The sequence below is a fragment of the Mus caroli genome, unplaced genomic scaffold, assembly GCF_978045245.1.
Source record: "Mus caroli unplaced genomic scaffold, Mus_caroli_1 scaffold_7, whole genome shotgun sequence".
NCBI classification, from domain to species: Eukaryota; Metazoa; Chordata; class Mammalia; order Rodentia; family Muridae; genus Mus; species Mus caroli.
In genome coordinates this window covers 66,217,633-66,235,314 of record NW_028227262.1, presented here as the reverse complement: position 1 = coordinate 66,235,314, position 17,682 = coordinate 66,217,633, and the positions used below count along the sequence as shown (strand labels likewise).

The window sequence follows — 17,682 nt, the reverse complement described above, 5'->3', positions numbered from 1 at the left end:
TACAGGGCTAGCGCTCAGGAGACAGAGGCAAACCTTGCTTTCTCTCGAATCCCAGGAGCAAAGCGAAAACTGCTTCACGAGGAAACACAGACGAAGCAGACATTTCTACACGTGGAGGGCAGTCTTACCCCTTCCCCGTCTCTGTTTCTAGTCATTAGGCTGTAGGGCCTGGACATTTAAGCCTTGGCTGTTGCTACAGGGGCAGGGCTTGCCTTCTGCTGGGTGGACAGTCCCCGCAGTGACATCCTCTCCGAGGAAGGAGCCAGGATGTGGGGTGGTGCTGACCTAGATCTCGCAGGCAGGACCCCAAGGGAGAGGGCTTTAGGACGTTTTCCTGCGAAGGGGATTTTGCACATTCACTGCTTATGCTGTGTGGCACAGAACACTGCTAATGGCTGAAGTATTCGCGGGCGGCCCCGGAGGTGAGCCGCGCGAAGTACCGCGGAGCCGCCGGAAGCGGTCCGTTCCAATAAACCGATCCCCAGTGCTACTCCTTCCGGGGTGGAGGTAACCATGGCGGCGGCTTTGGCTCGGCTCGGACTACGGCCGGTCAAGCTGGTTCGAGTTCAGTTCTGCCCGTTTGAGAAGAATGTGGAGTCCACAAGGTACGGGTTCTGGGGAGGTGGGAGGCGTCCGTGTTCCCCACACGTGCGCGCGCATCCTCGTCCCGGCTCCCTGGTCCCTCGGACGCGCTCACGCTGCCCTCCCGCCGCAGGACCTTCCTCCAGGCGGTGAGCAGCGAGAAAGTCCGTTCCACCAACCTCAACTGCTCCGTGATCGCCGACGTGAGGCACGACGGCTCTGAGCCCTGCGTGGACGTGTTGTTCGGTAAACCTGGCAGGACGCGGGTGGGCGAGGGCACATCGCCGCTGTAGCCCTGCATAGTCAGGGTCCCTAACTCATCGGTTTGCATCTCCCCCAGGAGATGGGTATCGGCTGATTATGCGCGGTGCCCACCTCACCTCTCAAGAAATGTTAAGTGCCTTGGCCTCCCACATCCGGGAAAGGAACGCCGCTGCAGCATCTGCACCTGGCGCAGACAAGGTCGCCCCGGGTACGAGTACCCGCCGCTGATATGGCAGAAGAGTCCAACTACCAAATGTTAGCTTGGATCTAAAGACAGTGGTCTAAGAAGACCTGGGCTTTAATCACTCAAAATGCTGCATGGAGCTCATGATACGGAACAAGAACACTAACAACAGGGCTTCTGGGGTAAGATAAGTAAGTTTGGGTGGTGAAGGGCCCCAACAAATTGAAATTTTTCTTTCTCAGTGTTTAACCATATTTGGATTTGTCAACCAAGTACATTTTAATTAAATATTTATTGCCAAATGAATGCTCTTTTTCTCAGGTTGTTTACTTGGATTTTGAGAGAGGGTCTTACCATGAGCTAACCTGAAACTTAGTAAGAAGACCAAGGTGGCCTAGAAATGTGAAAGAATTTTCCTGCTTCAGGCTCCTCAGTGCTGGGATTCTAGACAGCCACCACTCTCAGCCTACAGTACTCATCTTCCTTAGTAGTGTTGTCTACTCTCCGTTCACTCTCATGGAACCACCCATTCTATCATAATTTCAACTACTCAGGATTTAAACCCTACCTTTTTATTTGGTTCTAACCCCATCTTCTATGATTACCTACTGCCAGCTTCCTCCATATACCACCAACATTCTTTCCTTCAAGTGGAACGGTCACTTGGCTCTTCTGACTTCCTGCTCAGCCTTCTAGGCTAGAAATGCAGTGTTTTCTCTCCTACCCCTTCCCTTTCTCTGTAGATCCAACCAGTCTGTCTGCACTGAGGGGAAAGAGAGAGGAGCCAGCCCCGTCTATTGGCACACACTATCCAGGCTACTCAGGAGGCCAGCCTGGTCTACCTATACTTAGCGAGACCCTTCCATTCTCACTCATTTCCTGTACCACTTTTATTCTCCTGCCTGGTGTCATTTTCCCTTATCATTTTTGCTGCTATGAAATCTCATCCTTCACATAGGTAATAATGGCTTACTTCCCACAGTCCTGAAGTAGTTTTTGGTTAACATCCATTAATGTGACCATGAAATAATTTTAGAGGATCAAATGGCATAAAAAGTTATCCATTTGAGGCCAGAAGAGTTGCTTAGTGTTTAAGAGCACTAGCTACTCTTTCAGATGACCAGGGTTCAATTTCCAGTACTCACATAGCAGCTCACAACTGTAACTCCAGTTCTAGGGCATCTGACACCCTCTCACAGACATACATGTAGGCAAGACACCAATGAATGCACATTAAAAGTAAATCGGAAAAAAAGTTGTACAAAAAAAGTTATCCATGCGTGCCACGTGTTTATTTTTTTTTTAACTTTTATTTTTCATACCTCTACCTCCCTTCCAACCTTTCTTCACCCTAATCCCTTCCAACACCCCAGCATTATGTAGGAGAGAAGATTAGAGGGTGGGGGGGGGATAGAGACCTCTATAGGCTACTTCCTGCTGATTAGGGTCCTTGGGTTAAGTCCAGTCTTCGTCATCAGAGTATCTAGCAAATGCAGCCGCAGCAGGAGGATCAGCAGCTGCAGCAGGCCCTCTCCAGAGTCCCCAGAATTAAACTCTCTGCAGCAGGTAAAAATCACACCCCTGCTAGTGCACGAGGCAGTTCATAATCACCTGCCGTGACACAGCTTCTTACCCCACACCTGGGACTAAAACATAACTGGATTTCTAAAGAAACCAACTTTTTTTTTAAAAAAAGATTTATTTATTTTATGTAAGTACACTGTAGCTGTCTTCAGACACTCCAGAAGAGGGAGTCAGATCTTGTTACAGATGGTTGTGAGCCACCATGTGGTTGCAGGGATTTGAACTCAGGACCTTTAGAAGAGGAGTCAGTGCCCTTAACCTCTGAGCCATCTCTCCAGCCCCCGAAACTAACTTTTTTACTACAGCCACAAGAGTATTCTTTTAGGAAGTTTTAGTTTTGAATAAATGACGGTGTATATTTTATAAATAAAGACACTCCAGCATGTGTCTGTGTGTGTGTATGTATACATACATGTGTGTACACTGGGTTACAGTATCATTGTTTTCTTTTTGTGTATGTATATATATGTAGGTGCACATGCCTGTGTTTGCAAATGTGGAAGCCAAAGGTTGTGTATTTTCCTTTACCATGTTCCATCTGTTTTGGATTTTTGTTGTTATTGTTTTGTCTTGTTTCCAGATAAAATGTCTCACTGAACCTGACCTTACCCTTTTCAGCTAGCCTAGCCAGCAAGCACCCAGGATCCCCTATCTCCATTCCCCAAGTGCTGTGGTTACAGGCATATATTACCCCACCTAGCCAGCAAGCACCCAGGATGCTCTATCTCCTTACCCCAGTGCTGCGGATGCATCCTGGCCTCTTATGTGAGTATGCTGGATCCCAAGTCAGTTCATGCTTCCCCAGCAAGTGCTCAAATCACTGAGCCACCTTCCCAGCCCCTTTGTTTCTTACCTTGAATTACAAGAAGAGAGAAAAAAAAAAAAAAAAAAAGCCCACAGCCACTGCCAGAGAACTTAAGAATGCCCAGCTAAGAATAGCTATGTAGTTTACCAGATAACTCGGGCCCCACTCCCCAGCAATACTGTAATTCTTCCCTGCCTAAATGAGTAGTAGAGGCTCTCTCTCGCTGCCATCCTTTAAGAAAGACAGCTCCAAGAAGGCCTGGGGTGTGTGCTGCAGGATATTTGGCCATTCTGTGAACCCCAAGATTGTGTTACTTACTGGAAAATACTGGAATACTGGAAAATAGTTGTGGTGTGGCTCAGCCTTAGCACACACCTTTAATCCAAGAGCTTTCTGAATTATTGTAAACAAGATTAAAGTCAACTGTAGGTCAAGAAGTAGAGCAAGCAACCACAGGCCCAAGTGTTGTCAGGAAGTAAACATAGGATTATTAAGAAAAAATGATAGAAAGAGTCAGGGGAACAGATAGACATACAGGAAGTAGAGTTGCTCGAGACTGTGAGAGAGGGTCATTCCTGGTGAGACTTAGGCTGAGGAGGAAGGTCAGCTGGGTGTTTTCTCTGTCTCTCAGCTAGCAGGCTTTAACCCTAGCATCTGGCTCCAAAGTCTTCACTGGTAAAATTGAATGAGTTTTTGTTAAAAACAGCAGTTGTCAGGCTAGAAAGATGGCTCAGTGGTTAAGAGCATTGACTGCTCTTTCGAAGGTCCTGAGTTCAATTTCCAGCAACCACATGGTGGCTCACAACCATCTGTACAGCTACAGTGTACTCATATACATAAAATAAATAAATGAATCTTAAAAACAAAACCAGAGCTGGGCATGATAGTGCAGGCCTTTGATCCCAGCACTCTGGAGGCAGAGGTAGGTGGATTTCTGAGTTGGAGGCCAGCCTGGTCTACAAAGTGAGTTCCAGGACAGCCAGGGCTACACAGAGAAACCCTGTCTCGAGAAACCAAACAAAACAAAACCAGAACAGCTGTCAATCCCAGTCAGCTCTGCCCTTAAGTAGCTATGACATGGGACAGATAAATCTGTCACTGTCCACTCTCATTTGTCAAATAAGAATAGTAGAGGCTTGTCCACCTATCTAAAGGTTCTGTGTTGGTTCCATTAACTTTGGAATGAAAATACTCTAGATTAAAATAAAAAACAAACAAAAACAAAGGGCATCCGGGGCTTGAACAGATGGCTCATCGAGTAAAACTGGGTACCACAAGGCTTGATGGCCTGTTGGATCCCTGGGACCCTCATGAGGAAAGGGAAGAATAATAGCAAGTCATGGTCTTCTGACAGCCACTCACACACTGTGGAACATGCACACCAACCTACACACCCGAATACAAATTAGTAAATTTAAAAGTTGTATCTGCATGAATATGTACAGATTTCCCCTTGTTATTATCCCCTAAATAATAGATCTATTGACATATCATTTACATCACATTAGGTATAAGTTATTTAGTTAATATTATAAGATACACTGAAAGCCAGGTGTAGGTTATATGCAAATACTACTACACATTTTAGTTGAAGGCAATGCTTGGCTATGTAAATACCAAGGAAACCATGGCTGCATAGTGAGCCCCTAAGTTGCTCATTGGTCAATCTGAGGTGCAGGTACTACCTCTGAACAACTTCCAGACAGATGTAAATTCTGTTTCCTGGACCAGAAAATCCAGGAAAGAAAATACCTTTGCAGAGTTGGAGTTCCAGAAAAGAGTGGTGGGCGAAGGGCTAAAATACAGTTCAGTGGTGAAGTAAGCTGTTACTTGGTGGGTTCATCCCCTCCCCACATCCAGTCACCCCTAACACTAGATAGGAGAGAAACAAGGATAGAGAGATTAGAAAAATCCCTGAATCTAATTTATTTTGTTTCTTCTTTGACCACAGTAACCAACACCCCGGAATGACCACCAACCACCAACCTTGCCTCTTAAGACCCTCCCTTTATGCATCCTCTGAAAAGTTCCCAGAATTCTGTATGTCACACAATCACAGAAATTATCTGCAACTGGCAAAACCACATTTCAGCTAGAGCACGAGTCAAGTCAAAGTCAGCTGCTGCGGTCAGTTGGACGCAGCCCCACAGCCCTAGACCTGAGATTAAAAGGAAAGCACATTCTTATAACATTTCGATGTTTACTCAGGACACAAGAATTCCAAAATTCTCAAAAATGTCACTCCAGTACCTAGCATGCAGAAGTTCCTAAGCTGCTCTCTGGCACGAGAAGTGAACGAGTGAGTGGGTGAGTGAAAGAGAATGAATGAGTGAGTGGGTGGGCCTGGGCGTAGCTCAGTTGGCAGAGTGCTGCACTGAGTACACTAATCACTCGTGTGCTTGTAACCTGGCACTGGGAAGGTAGAAGCTGGAGGATCAAAAGTTCAAAGTCAAGCCGGGCGTGGTGGCGCACGCCTTTAATCCCAGCACTCTGGAGGCAGAGGCAGGCGGATTTCTGAGTTCGAGGCCAGCCTGGTCTACAAAGTGAGTTCCAGGACAGCCAGGGCTACACAGAGAAACCCTGTCTCGAAAAACCAAAAAAAAAAAAAAAAAGTTCAAAGTCAGATTTGGCTACACAGCAAGTTCCAAGCCAGTCAGGGATATAGACTTTGTCTTAAATTTAAAAATCAATAAATAAAATTATAGGCTGAGACAGACTTGTCTTAAGTTATAGAACTGTTATAGAACTGTTTAAAGAAACAGACCCTACCTGGGCTTCCTTGTGAGTCCACTCTAGGAGGAACGGAAGTACAGGGTATGAATAGTGAAATAGCTTAATTCATACACACTTGGGTTTTAAGCTAGTCCCTCCCAGCTCTGTGGCTTGGACCCAGTTACTTATATTTCCTAGGCCACTGTTTTCTGCTTCCAGATTAGAGCTGGATAGTGATATGTAAACATAGCTAACAGACCCTAGCTCCTGACACTCTGAAGGCTGAGGCAGGAGGCTATCTATCACTATCAAGCTTTGGGACAACCTGGGCTATAACAAAGCAAGGCTGTCTTAACCAACGTAATTTTACATAGCAAGTTGGAGGAAAACCTAAACAAACATATCCCCCAAAGGGGAAACTGGCCTTAGTGTGATCATATGGACAAGTGTGTAGGACCCAAAGAGGCCGTCAGATCCTCCGGACGTATTTGTAAGATGCCATGTTGGTGCTGGGAACTGAACTATCCTATGCAAGAGCAGCAAATACCTTAACCATTAAATCATATCTCCCACTTTCTTCCTTACTCGTACTTTTTTTTTTTTTTAAGACATGGTCTCACTGTGTATCCCAGGGCGGCCTCAAATTCACAGAGATCCTCCTGCCTCTGCCTCCTGAGTACTAGGATTAAAGCTGAGAGCCACCACGCCTGGCTTTTATTTATTTATTTATCATTTTATTTGTTTGTGCTTGCGAGTGTGTGTGTGTAAACGTGTGGAGGTGAGGTGCGCTCATGCCACAGCATACGCGTGGAAGTCCGAGGCTGTCTGCATATTTGTAGCCCTGATGTGAGGATCAGAGGACAACTTGTGTAAGTCTGATTTCTTTCTGCCACGACCTGGGTACGGGGATCTAACTTAGGTCGTCAGCCTCGCGAGCCAGCGCCGTTACCGCCGAGCCATCTCTCCAGGCCATGATCAGTGGTTAAACAAAACAAAAAGGAAGAGGCTCAGAATGCCTTTGCTTCTCTCGCCCAGCCCTTGAACGCAAACCCACTGACGCTTCTCACCCGTTGAGTCCCGGTCTCCGTACGGAGTCAACCAGCCACAGCGCTTCCGGGTTTCGGGGCCGGACCTGACGTGAAAGCGGGATTTCCGGTGGGGCGGGGCGCTCGGGGAGGCGCGCGGCGGAGGCTCCGTCCGCTGACCGCACGGTGGCAGCCCGGGAGCGTGCAGGCTGCCCGCATGGCCCGGGGCGAGAGGCGACGGCGCGCTGCGGCCGCAGAGGGGGCGCGGCCGCTGGAGAGGGCGCGGGCGGCGGGCCGGCGGGATGGCAGGGCTGGTGGGGCGCGGGGCTCGGCGAGCGGCGCGGCCCTGGCCGTGGTGGTGTTGGCGCTGGCCTTCGGCCTGTCGGGGCGCTGGGTGCTGGCGTGGCTCCGTGTGCGCCGCGCGCTCACACTGCACCCCGCGCCGTCCGCGCTGCCGCCGGACTCCTCCAGCCCTGCCGTGGCCCCGGAACTCTTCTGGGGCACCTACCGCCCACACGTCTATTTCGGCATGAAGACTCGCAGCCCCAAACCACTGCTCACGGGTAACCCTGGGGCGGGTGAATGGGGAGGACCCAGCAGTCTTCGAAAACTTAAGACAGCCTCTGTTGACTGACGTGGCCATTCTGCTTCCCAGGACTGATGTGGGCGCAGCAAAGCGCCACCCCGGGGACCCCTCCTAAGCTCAGGCACACGTGTGAACAGGGAGACGGCGTGGGTCCCTATGGCTGGGAGTTCCACGATGGCCGCACCTTCGGTCGGCAGCATATCCACGATGGGGCCTTAAGGCTCACCACTGAGTTCGTCAAGAGGCCTGGGGGTCAGCACGGAGGGGATTGGAGCTGGAGAGTGACCGTAGAGCCTCAGGTCAGGGCATCAGGATCGTCTTTGCGCAGCCCAGACTTCCCCATCCTTCCCTTTCAGCAGCAAATGCAGTATGAAATGGAGGTTGACAGCCGGGACACCAGTCTGGCTGACCATGTCTGCCATCTCCTTGTTTGTAAAGTAGATATCACAGTGACGCCTAACTCAAAAGATTGACTGAAACAATCTACATATAATTCTAAAACTTGTGTCATTTCCAGGAGGAATCCTGTTCAGGGCCCTTTGGCTCAGCCCACTGGGTGGATCTACCTACCCTCAGTCTTGGCAGATGTATGTTTGCCACAGTTCATGTAATCCCTGCTGAGACTGAGTCTCAAAAGGATGTTTTTCTGATGCTTTTGTGTGTTCCTTGGTCACCCAGGCCTCAGGTACACCTTCCTTCCCTTTGGTGTCCCTGTTCTTCTACGTGGTGACAGATGGGCAAGAGGTCCTACTACCAGAGATTGGAGCGAAAGGACAGTTGAAGTCCATCAGTGGGCACACCAGTGAACTTGGTGACTTCCGCCTCACACTTCTGCCACCAACCAGTCCAGGAGACACTGTCCCTAAGCATGGCAGGTAACTGGAGGATTGGTGCAGGGTGGTACAGGGGTGCTTGGGAGATAGACTTAGCCTGGTTTCTATGACTCCCTCCTCCCCTTCCCACCAGTGGGACTGGCGAGGCATCCCTTTCATGAATAACACTCATTTGTCTTCTTGCCTTCAAGCTACAATGTCTTCTGGTCCTCCAACCCGGGGCTGCCACTGCTCACAGATATGGTAAAGAGCCGCCTAAACAGCTGGTTTCAGCACCGGCCCCCAGGAGCCTCTCCTGACCGCTACCTCGGCTTGCCTGGATCTCTGAAGTGGGAGGAGAGAGGCCCTAGTGGGCAAGGGCAGTTCTTGATCCAGCAGGTGACACTGAAAGCCCCTTTCTCTGTGGAGTTTGTGTTTGAATCTGGCAGTGCGGCAACAGGAGGAAACCAAGCCTCTAGGCGGTTGGTAGGCAGCCAACTGACCCAGGCCCTGGAGAGCCATGCTGCAGCCTTCAAGGAGCGGTTTGAGAAGACCTTCCAGCTAAAGGAGAAGGGCTTGAGCCCCGAGGAACAGGCTTTGGGTCAGGTTGCCCTCAGTGGCCTTCTTGGTGGGATTGGTTACTTCTATGGACAGGGTTTAGTGTTGCCAGACACTAGCATGGAAGGGTCTGAACAGAAAATGGACCCTGCCCTGTTTCCACCTGTCCCTCTTTTCTCTGGGGTGCCTTCTAGGTCATTCTTCCCACGAGGCTTCCTCTGGGATGAAGGCTTTCACCAGCTAGTGGTCCAGCGATGGGATCCCCACCTCACCCGGGAGGCCCTAGGACACTGGCTGGGGCTGCTCAATGCTGACGGCTGGATTGGGCGAGAGCAGATTCTGGGGGATGAGGCCAGAGCCCGAGTGCCCCCAGAATTCCTAGTGCAAAGGGCAGCCCATGCCAACCCCCCAACCCTGCTCCTGCCAGTTGTACACATGCTAGAAGGCCAGGACCCTGATGATTTGGCCTTTCTCCGCAGGGCTTTCCCCCGCCTGCATGCCTGGTTCTCTTGGCTCCATCAAAGTCAGGCAGGGCCAGTGCCACTATCCTACCGCTGGCGGGGCAGGGACCTACCTTTGCCTACCCTACTTAACCCCAAGACGCTGCCCTCAGGCCTGGATGACTACCCCAGGGCCTCACATCCTTCCACAGCAGAGCGGCACCTGGACCTGCGCTGCTGGGTGGCACTGGGTGCCCGGGTGCTGTCACAGCTTGCAGAACAGCTTGGGGAGACCGAAGCTGCTGCAGAGCTGGGCCCATTGGCTGCCTCTCTAGAAGAACCTGGAAGTCTTGACGAGCTGCACTGGGCTCCTGAGCTGGGGGTCTTTGCTGACTTTGGGAACCACACAAAAGCAGTACAGCTCAAGTCGAGGCCCCCACAGGGGCTGGTTAGGGTGGTAGGCAGGCCTCCACCTCGATTACAGTACGTGGATGCCCTGGGCTATGTCTCTCTTTTTCCTTTGCTGCTACAGCTGCTGGACCCCAGCTCATCCCGCTTAGGACCCCTGCTAGACGTTCTAGCTGATAGCCGCCATCTCTGGAGCCCTTTTGGGTTGCGCTCTCTTTCAGCCTCTAGCCTCTTTTATAAACAGCGTAATACTGAGCACGATCCACCCTACTGGCGGGGTGCCGTGTGGCTGAATATTAACTACCTAGCTTTGGGGGCACTACACCACTATGGGCGTGTGGAGGGTCCTCATAAGGTTCAGGCTGCCAAACTCTACCATGAACTGCGGGCCAATGTAGTGAGAAACGTCTGGCAGCAATACCAGGCTACTGGGTTTCTGTGGGAACAGTACAGTGACCAGGATGGGCGGGGCATGGGCTGCCGTCCCTTCCAAGGATGGACCAGTCTTGTCTTACTGATCATGGCTGAAGAGTACTAACGTGACAGAAGGAAAGCTAGGCCATTTGTGTCACTTGGAATATGCAGACAAGGGCTTGGGTTTCTGGTCTTATTGTTTCAGATCTTGTAAGCTCATCTCAGGTGTCTCCTTATTGTCATCCCATACAGCTCTGGGGTGAATGTGAACTCAAAGAGTCTATTTTTCTAAATAAACTGGAAAATAACCTAACTGACCTTGATTTAGACAGTTTTGCCTTGGGGCTGCCTGTTATCCTCATGTAAAGTGATAAATGGCCCCCGTTTCTTCCCTTCAGGTCCAGTGTGGTTAGGAGGCATGCAATGAGCTGAGGTCTACTCTACCCAGAATCACAAGCAGCCGGTTCATGTCTCTTTAATGAGATTAAAGGCTCCTGTGTATGTTTTGGGAGTGAGTAAAGATAGCACAGTCCTCGGTACTGCCCCTCTTCAGGGCTCCAGCCCTTTCAGGAGTGTTCTAGCAGGGTGGGGACGGTCCCACGTGGAGGATTGCAGTTGAAACCAGGGCTGAATCCTGGTGGCCAAGTAATACCCAGTTTCCCTCTTGAAACTACTTATGGGATGTCCCCACAACTAGAAGCCAGCCCCATGGGAGGAACTTGGGACATAGAATCTGGGGGCAGTGCACAAGGGGAATGGTCTTCCAGATCTGGCTGGGAGGCACTAGCCCTCGATTCCTTGAGTGGCTCACCTTCACTGGAGTCAGGACAAGGGCAGAGCTCAATACCCGAGTCACCAGTCAGGCGACGATAGCGGCAGGAAGGGGGTATGTGAACTGGGCTCAATCCTGCCCTGGGCTCACCCTCCTGGTGAGGGAGAGCACTCTGCTGGGAGGAAACACCTTCTACATTTGTCCCCTCCAAGTGGGCAGAGCAGCTGGATTCGGAAGAGCAGCGGGTGCATTCACTGGAAGTAGTCCAAGGGTGGCCTGGGCCCACAGTGTAAGGAGGTGGCGGTGTGCCTGGGTGGTGAACCACATCCTCGTAGGCTGGGGGTTTGAAGGCGCTGAGGAGGCCTGCAGGAGAGAGAATGGCATGGATGACTGAAGGACCTGAGCTACAAGAGTGCTCTGAAATGTCTGCCAGTGGAAGTGTGGGGTGGTTGAGGGTCCTGGCTTGGGAGGGGCTACTGGTTCTGCATCCAAGAGCCTCAGGTCACTCACGAAGGTCAAGCAGTGAACCAGTTGGAACAGGGCCAGCCCCGTGGCATGCCCCATGGTAAGCCAACAAGTTGATTTCACGCTGCCGCTGTTGCTGTTGCAGCCTGAGTTTAGCCCTTCGGTGGCGGAAGGCACAACAGCAGCTAAAGAGGATGAGGACAGTCCAAAGCAGCCAGAACCCTGCAGGAGGCAAAGAGGGCACAACTCAGATCACCAACCTAGACTCCAGCCCCAAGCAGAGAAGGGTCTTTGGTAGCTGAGTTAAGAAACCCAAGGGAGGATGGGCAGGGAACTGGAGATGGATCCCTTTGAAGACTCACACCAGAGTTCATAGTAGTAGGTGCAGCAGCCAGTCTCCCCACAGCAATGACCAGTCTCACAGAGGTAGGGCTGGGTATTCACTCCTGGGCACAGCTCTCGAAGCTGGAGGCAAGGAGGCACTAAGAACCAGGGGTTCTACCCAAGGCCCTGTCCACCCCCACCTCCTGCATGCACATACACAGTCCCACCCACGAACCGACCTGGCTTGGAAGGATGGCATGGGGATGCTAAAAGGAGGGTCTATATGTAGGGCTATTAGTATGGAAGATTTAAAATGCCAGAAACTAGTGTAGAAAGTAAAGTGTAAATACAGTGAAGGTGATATCAGTTCTTTAAACCCAAAACTTTTCTCACAGAAGCCTGGCCCCAGGGGTAGTTTTTGGTAGGCTAATGTTTTAAAAGAAACAAAACATAGTGTGACAATGGGTAGGAATTTAAGGCTATTTCCAAAGCTAAAAAGCTTTCAACATCTCCCACCCCAAAGGTCTGCCTCCCACACCCCCAAGATGGGTTTTTGTTTTTTTGTTTTTCCACCCCTGGGTCTCGAGCTCCCTAGGGTAGAGGAGGCGCAGTGTGAGACCCAGAGCAGTGCTCCCAACCAGATGGGATTGCTGTGGATGATAAAGGATGGTATCCAGGGCGCGAGTCTGGGTTCCAGCTCGTCTCCAAATTGCTCCCTCAAGAGAAGATGCTGCCGGACTCTGCTGTGACAATAGGCACAGAGAAAAACATCACAAATAACTGCTGCAAGACAGAGGGAGCCTCCCTGGGGGGTTCACTACGCCTCTGGTAACTGGAGAGCCAGTGCAGGTTTGCATTGCAACCATGAGATGGGGTCTAAGAGGCTGCAGGTAAAGTCAACTGCATCTACGTAGTAAGTCTAGACAAAGAGTAGAATGGTCATGTTCAGGAACTTCAGAGTACCTTTGGCTCCATGAGCTCCTCCCCCACCCCGGACAGGAAGTGACAGGAAAGGGGAAAGAGAAATAAATGGCTGTAGTGAGATAAGCTTTTAGAGCTGCTGGGATACCTGCTGTTGCGGCGCCTGAAGTGACCCCCAGGCCTTTTCGCTGCTGTTCCTGCTGCTGGCCCGAGCCATGCCTCCACCTACAGACCCCTGAAGACCACAGCCTCCTCCACCGCCAGCTGCCCCTCCCCTGCCACCTCTGCCGCCACTTCCATGGTCCCTGCCCGGCCCATCGCCACCGGTGCCACCATCACTCCGCGGCCAGAGCTCCCGGCCGGGGAGAGCACCTCCAGAGGACACAGTTGCTCAGTCCAGCCAATCAGAATCGCTAACTAAGAGATCGGCCAATAGGAACCGGTCACAGGTTTCTCCTTCTGCCCAATCCGCAGCGGCGCCTGTGCGGCTCTCCCAGACAACAAGAACTCACACAGACAAAGACAGGGGAAAGGCTCGACCAAATGCCTGATTGACAGCAACAATAGCCAGTACGGACAACAGAACAAGCTTTGACTTATCGGCCAATGAACGGCCGTTCAGCACAAATATTTTCGCCGATTGGCTGAATGACTTTACACGCTCAGGTTCAGACTCCGCCGGCTTCCCACTCCAGCAATTCGATACGAGCCGAGGCACTGCACCAAATTTAATAGGGTTGGGGAGACAGCGGGAATGTGGCATGGGAGAGGTCTTAGGTGGCCAGGAGTGGGGACCCCGGGCCCTCGGGCCCTCCCAGCCGTAGCTGCAGGTTGATGCGGTAGCACTGTAGACTGCAAAGGGCCTGGCCGGTGCGGGAGCAGGCATAACGACGCGGGTGGGGGCAGCCGGGGACAGAGCATCGTGGAGCGGGGCCCGATGGGGCAGGCCGCTGTGCCACCGCCGTGGGTGTGGGAACGCCGGGAGGAAAAGACAAGGTGGAGCCCTGTGCTCCACTGCAGTAGCGCACCATGGGTGCAGGGGCCGGGGCAGCAGCCCGTCCTCCGCGCCGCTCGCCCCGCGCCGCCCCGCGCCCTCCACGCCCGCTAGGAGCCGCCGTCTTGGTGAGGCGCTCAATTGTCTGATTTTTGTGCTCCTCGGCCCGCCTCGCCGCCTGCAGCCGTCGCTTCCGTGCACGCTCCTCACGCTTCAGCAGCATCTCTTCCGTGAGGGCAGGGGCAGGGCAGCCCCCAGCCACTGGCAGAGGCAAAGTCGGGGACGGCTGGCTCCGCGCCTTCTGGAGCAGGGCTCGCTGGGGAAAGAGAGAGAAGATGTCTGATAACCGAATGGCGAGGATTTGGGGGTCACCCACCCCTAATTTCGTTTCGAGGCGGTCTCACTATATAACTTTGGCTGCCCTGTAAGTCACTATGTAGACCAGCCCAGCCTGGAGCTCACACTCTTGCCTGTTCCCTAGGTGCTGGGATCAAAATGCTTGTGCCACTATCCCCATCTTTAGGGACCCTTAATACCACACTTCTCTTCCTAGGGGTTCCTGCCTCTCACTCAGCTCCAAAGGAGGAAACAAAAGTATGGTACCCTGCCTGCCCCTTGTGTAGGTTTTTTTTTTTTTTTTTTTTAGATTTATTTATTTAATGTAAGTACACTGTAGCTGTCTTCAGACCCACCAGAAGAGGGCATCGGATCTCATTACGGGTGGTTGTGAGCCACCATGTGGTTGCTGGGATTTGAACTTCAGACCTTTGGAAAAGCAGTCGGGTGCTCTTACCCATTGAGCCATCTCACCAGCCCCCTTGTGTAGGTTTTTGTTGTTGCTGTTATTTTAAATAGTATCTCAGGAAAGAACATCAACTTGGATTTGGCTCAAACCAAAAAGAATTACCCTGGATCCCTTTTTTCTCCCACTAAGTAGCTACTTCCATCGTACATCCAGGCTTCAGTGCGGGTTTCTCTGTCCTTTCTTCTGGACTCAGGCCATCTCCAGCTCTCCCAGATTCCACACCCCAGGCCCCTCTCCCAGTTTATTGATTGATTGCAACAGGCTATCTATATGTATTTTTAGATGCCTCGGAATTTGTAACCATCCTCCTGTCTTTCAAGCTCTGGGGCACAGGCCTGCGCCAGGACAGCCTACACTTCAGCAGCTTCCTACGGAAATCCCTTACCCCTACTAAGCTTCACTGCACATAACTGCCAAAGTAATTAAGCCAGCTATGTCACTTGTCAGCATATGTCCCCCTGGTGACCTGGCCACACTCTCCTTCTGGGTCTCTGTGCCCCTGGGCTCTATGTCAGCTGGCCTCTCTGTCTGAGAAGCTCCTCTGGTACTGGAAATGTCATCTCTTCAAAGGCATTCTAGATTGGAAAGACTACTCAGCGGCGAAGAGCACCGGCCCTTGGGGAGGACTCTCATTCAGTTCCCTGCACCTACATGGCAGCTCACAACTGTCTGTAAATCTAGCTCCAGGAGTTCTGATGACCTCTGACCTCCATGGGCAACGGGCACACATAAAATAAATACGATTTATGTTTAAAACAAAAGAGAACAATGAGCTAGTCCCCACAACTATCCTAATGTTTCTGTCTTGGCAATTTCGACTTCAGCATTCCTATTTTCTATAGGATTTTTTTTTTTTTAAGATTTATTTATATGATCACACTGTAGCTATCTTCAGACATACCAAAAGAGGGCATCAGATCCCATTACAGATTGTTGTGAGCCACCATGTGGTTGCTGGGAATTGAATTCAGGACCTCTGGAAGAACAGTCAGTGTTCTTAACCACTGGGCCATCTCACCAGCCCTATTTTCTGGAGTTTTAAAAAGTTACTTAGGAGCTGTGTGTGTGTGTGTGTGTGTGTCGGTACACACCTTTAACTCCAGCACTTAGGGGCAAAGGCAAGCTTATCCCAGTCAGGGCTTAAATACTAAGATCCCAATTAAAAAAAGAAAGTAAGTCATTTACCTTCTGTCAGCATGCACTTGAATACCCACCCACCTTCCTTTCCTGTTCCTCTCACTGCCTAAGAAATAACAAGTTCTCCATATGTTTGTCGAGTGTGAATACAGATGGAACTAACTTACCTGTCTTGCTGTAAGCAGCCGCTCATTGATCTCCTTCTTGAGGTCTCCGTTGTCATCCAGCTCTCCCTTCTCCAGGGCGTCTAACCATCTCTGTTCCTCCTCTTCCTCCTGGCCCTCCAGATCCCCTGGCAGGTCCCGAAGTGGGGAGGGGGACAGATTACTGTCTTCATCTGGGTGGGAAAGTTGAAGGAAAGTGCAAACATTAATTAATCGAAGTTGGTCCTAGGACAATGAAAATTCTCAGACCCCACCCTCTTCCTTTTGCTGGTTAGAAATGAGCAATCCAGCTTTGCCACTTCCACGGTCTTCTCACCCAGCCAGGCGCGGTACTGCTCCAGAGGTACGCCTTCCATCGGTTCCTCTTCATTATCCACCACCATCAGGGGAGACGGTGAGCGAGGCCCCTCGGGAATCACAGTGAAAGTGGGGACACTGCAGAGTAGAAACGCTACTCTAAAGTGAACAAGCAGCTGGCTCTCTCCTACTCTGGAGCTACAAACAGCTTTCCCCACCTGCTGGGATTCTTGCTGCCTTAACTTGGACCCAGCCCACCTGCTACTGAATTTTCCCGAGTTAAATACTTGATCTCACCTCTTGGTGCCCAGGACCTGTCCACCCAGCTTGATTTTAAGTTTAAGTTGGGGCTTGGCAGGAGCCTGCAGCGTCGGTCCGGCCTCCTCTTCCTGATGATGCTTTTTCTTGTGTTTCTTTTTATGTTTCTTGTGTTTTTTCTTGTGTACTCCGTGGCCGTGGGCACCTGCCAGGCTCAGCTCCAGCGTTTCCCCTGCGGAAGGAGAGCCTGTAAGAGGGGATCGGCCAAACAGTGGCAGGGGTAGATCTGACTAACCTAACAATTCAACTGAGTCCCACTCTTCCCAAGTTATTAGCTGTTACCATAACAACAGCCCCGCCTCGCTCCTTCCCACCTGTGGCTGGCCGACTCGGCTCCACCGAGTATCAGCGACTCCTTTTTCAAGATCACTGGAGTTAGAGCCACCCGCGCTTACCTGGCTCGGGGGCCTCCATAGCCCCAGATGTGCTCCCGCGCCGCCACAGCTTGCTCATGGGGTCCTGCAAAGGGAGAGGACTGGAAACGGTCGGGACACAAGCCGACATGCCTTTTCCGCCCCGCGGAAGAACGGAATCCAGCAAAATAACCGGCTACTTCCGGCGCCTGGCAACCATGTTTGTGCGTGGTACGCCTTACAGCCAAAAATATTCCGGTAAGAAACAGGGTCCATTGCAAACAAAAGTTCCGGCATTGCTAGGCACCTTACTGGCACACCAGCCTTAAAAAGAATTACGAGTTCGAGGCCAGGCTTAATGCCATCTTGTTCTCAAAACGAAAGTTCAAAGCCTCTAGGAGGCAGGAAAAGCCATAAAAAAGGTAAGGTTTTCCCCTAACTTGGGTTCCCTGTATTAGATTCCTGACCTGTTCTGTCTCCCTTTTTCTGTGTTGCTGACTGTCTCTTTCTGTCTCTTCTCTTTGTCTGTCTACCTGTCTGTCTGTCTGTTTGTGTCTCCCCCTTCCCTCTCATTGCTCTCCCCTCCCCTCCCCCTCCCCCTCTCTTTTTCCCCTCTCCTCTCCTCTCCCCGCACTCCCCGCCCCCCAATCTCCCCATTCTCAATGGTTGGCAATGAGGGGCAACGTCGTGCGGTGCATCTTTATTTGTAAACACTACGCTTCTCAACTAAGAAAAGTTGTGAAATAATAAGATTGACA

At 51.2% G+C, this 17,682-nt stretch overlaps 4 protein-coding genes across 6 annotated transcripts; 2 read left to right on the top strand and 2 right to left on the bottom strand.

Moving 5' to 3' along the window:
* Positions 1-319: 319 nt before the first annotated feature.
* Positions 320-1,336, top strand: Mrpl53 (mitochondrial ribosomal protein L53). Its single transcript, XM_021164825.3, has 3 exons — positions 320-605; positions 716-828; positions 923-1,336. Exons 1-3 carry the CDS (start codon positions 514-516, stop codon positions 1,072-1,074), a joined length of 357 nt encoding a protein of 118 aa, XP_021020484.1. The 5' UTR covers positions 320-513; the 3' UTR covers positions 1,075-1,336.
* A 5,948-nt stretch (positions 1,337-7,284) lies between these two features.
* Positions 7,285-10,687, top strand: Mogs (mannosyl-oligosaccharide glucosidase). Its single transcript, XM_021165695.2, has 4 exons — positions 7,285-7,719; positions 7,812-8,041; positions 8,421-8,617; positions 8,767-10,687. Exons 1-4 carry the CDS (start codon positions 7,374-7,376, stop codon positions 10,496-10,498), a joined length of 2,505 nt encoding a protein of 834 aa, XP_021021354.1. The 5' UTR covers positions 7,285-7,373; the 3' UTR covers positions 10,499-10,687.
* Positions 10,688-10,833: 146 nt separating this feature from the next.
* Positions 10,834-13,268, bottom strand: Wbp1 (WW domain binding protein 1). Of its 3 annotated transcripts, none has more exons than XM_021164857.3 (5): positions 13,005-13,268; positions 12,574-12,675; positions 11,974-12,076; positions 11,657-11,833; positions 10,834-11,509 (listed from the first exon to the last, which is right to left on the bottom strand). In XM_021164857.3, exons 1-5 carry the CDS (start codon positions 13,071-13,073, stop codon positions 11,049-11,051), a joined length of 912 nt encoding a protein of 303 aa, XP_021020516.1. In that variant the 5' UTR covers positions 13,074-13,268; the 3' UTR covers positions 10,834-11,048. The 3 variants fall into 3 exon arrangements, with proteins under 3 accessions (XP_021020516.1, XP_021020515.1, XP_021020517.1); XM_021164856.3 differs by having other exon boundaries at positions 12,574-12,678; positions 13,005-13,260; XM_021164858.3 differs by lacking the exon at positions 12,574-12,675.
* Positions 13,269-13,569: 301 nt separating this feature from the next.
* Positions 13,570-17,145, bottom strand: Ino80b (INO80 complex subunit B). The gene is made up of 5 exons (XM_021165138.3): positions 16,967-17,145; positions 16,551-16,743; positions 16,273-16,391; positions 15,960-16,129; positions 13,570-14,166 (listed from the first exon to the last, which is right to left on the bottom strand). Exons 1-5 carry the CDS (start codon positions 17,073-17,075, stop codon positions 13,630-13,632), a joined length of 1,128 nt encoding a protein of 375 aa, XP_021020797.1. The 5' UTR covers positions 17,076-17,145; the 3' UTR covers positions 13,570-13,629.
* Positions 17,146-17,682: the final 537 nt, after the last annotated feature.

Excerpts from the sequence above, each read along its gene's own strand:
- Ino80b (XM_021165138.3), bottom strand. The coding sequence starts at position 17,075 with ATGTCGGCTTGTGTCCCGACCGTTTCCAGTCCTCTCCCTTTGCAGGAC. Across the intron at positions 16,744-16,966 it reads TATGGAGGCCCCCGAGCCAG|GGGAAACGCTGGAGCTGAGC; the intron begins GTAAGCGCGGGT and ends CTCCTTCCGCAG. Across the intron at positions 16,392-16,550 it reads CAGGTCCTGGGCACCAAGAG|TGTCCCCACTTTCACTGTGA; the intron begins GTGAGATCAAGT and ends TCTACTCTGCAG.
- Mrpl53 (XM_021164825.3), top strand. The coding sequence starts at position 514 with ATGGCGGCGGCTTTGGCTCGGCTCGGACTACGGCCGGTCAAGCTGGTT. Across the intron at positions 606-715 it reads AAGAATGTGGAGTCCACAAG|GACCTTCCTCCAGGCGGTGA; the intron begins GTACGGGTTCTG and ends CTCCCGCCGCAG. Across the intron at positions 829-922 it reads CTGCGTGGACGTGTTGTTCG|GAGATGGGTATCGGCTGATT; the intron begins GTAAACCTGGCA and ends CATCTCCCCCAG.
- Wbp1 (XM_021164856.3), bottom strand. The coding sequence starts at position 13,073 with ATGGCTCGGGCCAGCAGCAGGAACAGCAGCGAAAAGGCCTGGGGGTCA. Across the intron at positions 12,679-13,004 it reads TTCAGGCGCCGCAACAGCAG|CAGAGTCCGGCAGCATCTTC; the intron begins GTATCCCAGCAG and ends CTATTGTCACAG. Across the intron at positions 12,077-12,573 it reads ATCCACAGCAATCCCATCTG|CTTCGAGAGCTGTGCCCAGG; the intron begins GTTGGGAGCACT and ends CCTTGCCTCCAG.
- Mogs (XM_021165695.2), top strand. The coding sequence starts at position 7,374 with ATGGCCCGGGGCGAGAGGCGACGGCGCGCTGCGGCCGCAGAGGGGGCG. Across the intron at positions 8,042-8,420 it reads GAGTGACCGTAGAGCCTCAG|GCCTCAGGTACACCTTCCTT; the intron begins GTCAGGGCATCA and ends TTGGTCACCCAG. Across the intron at positions 8,618-8,766 it reads ACTGTCCCTAAGCATGGCAG|CTACAATGTCTTCTGGTCCT; the intron begins GTAACTGGAGGA and ends CTTGCCTTCAAG.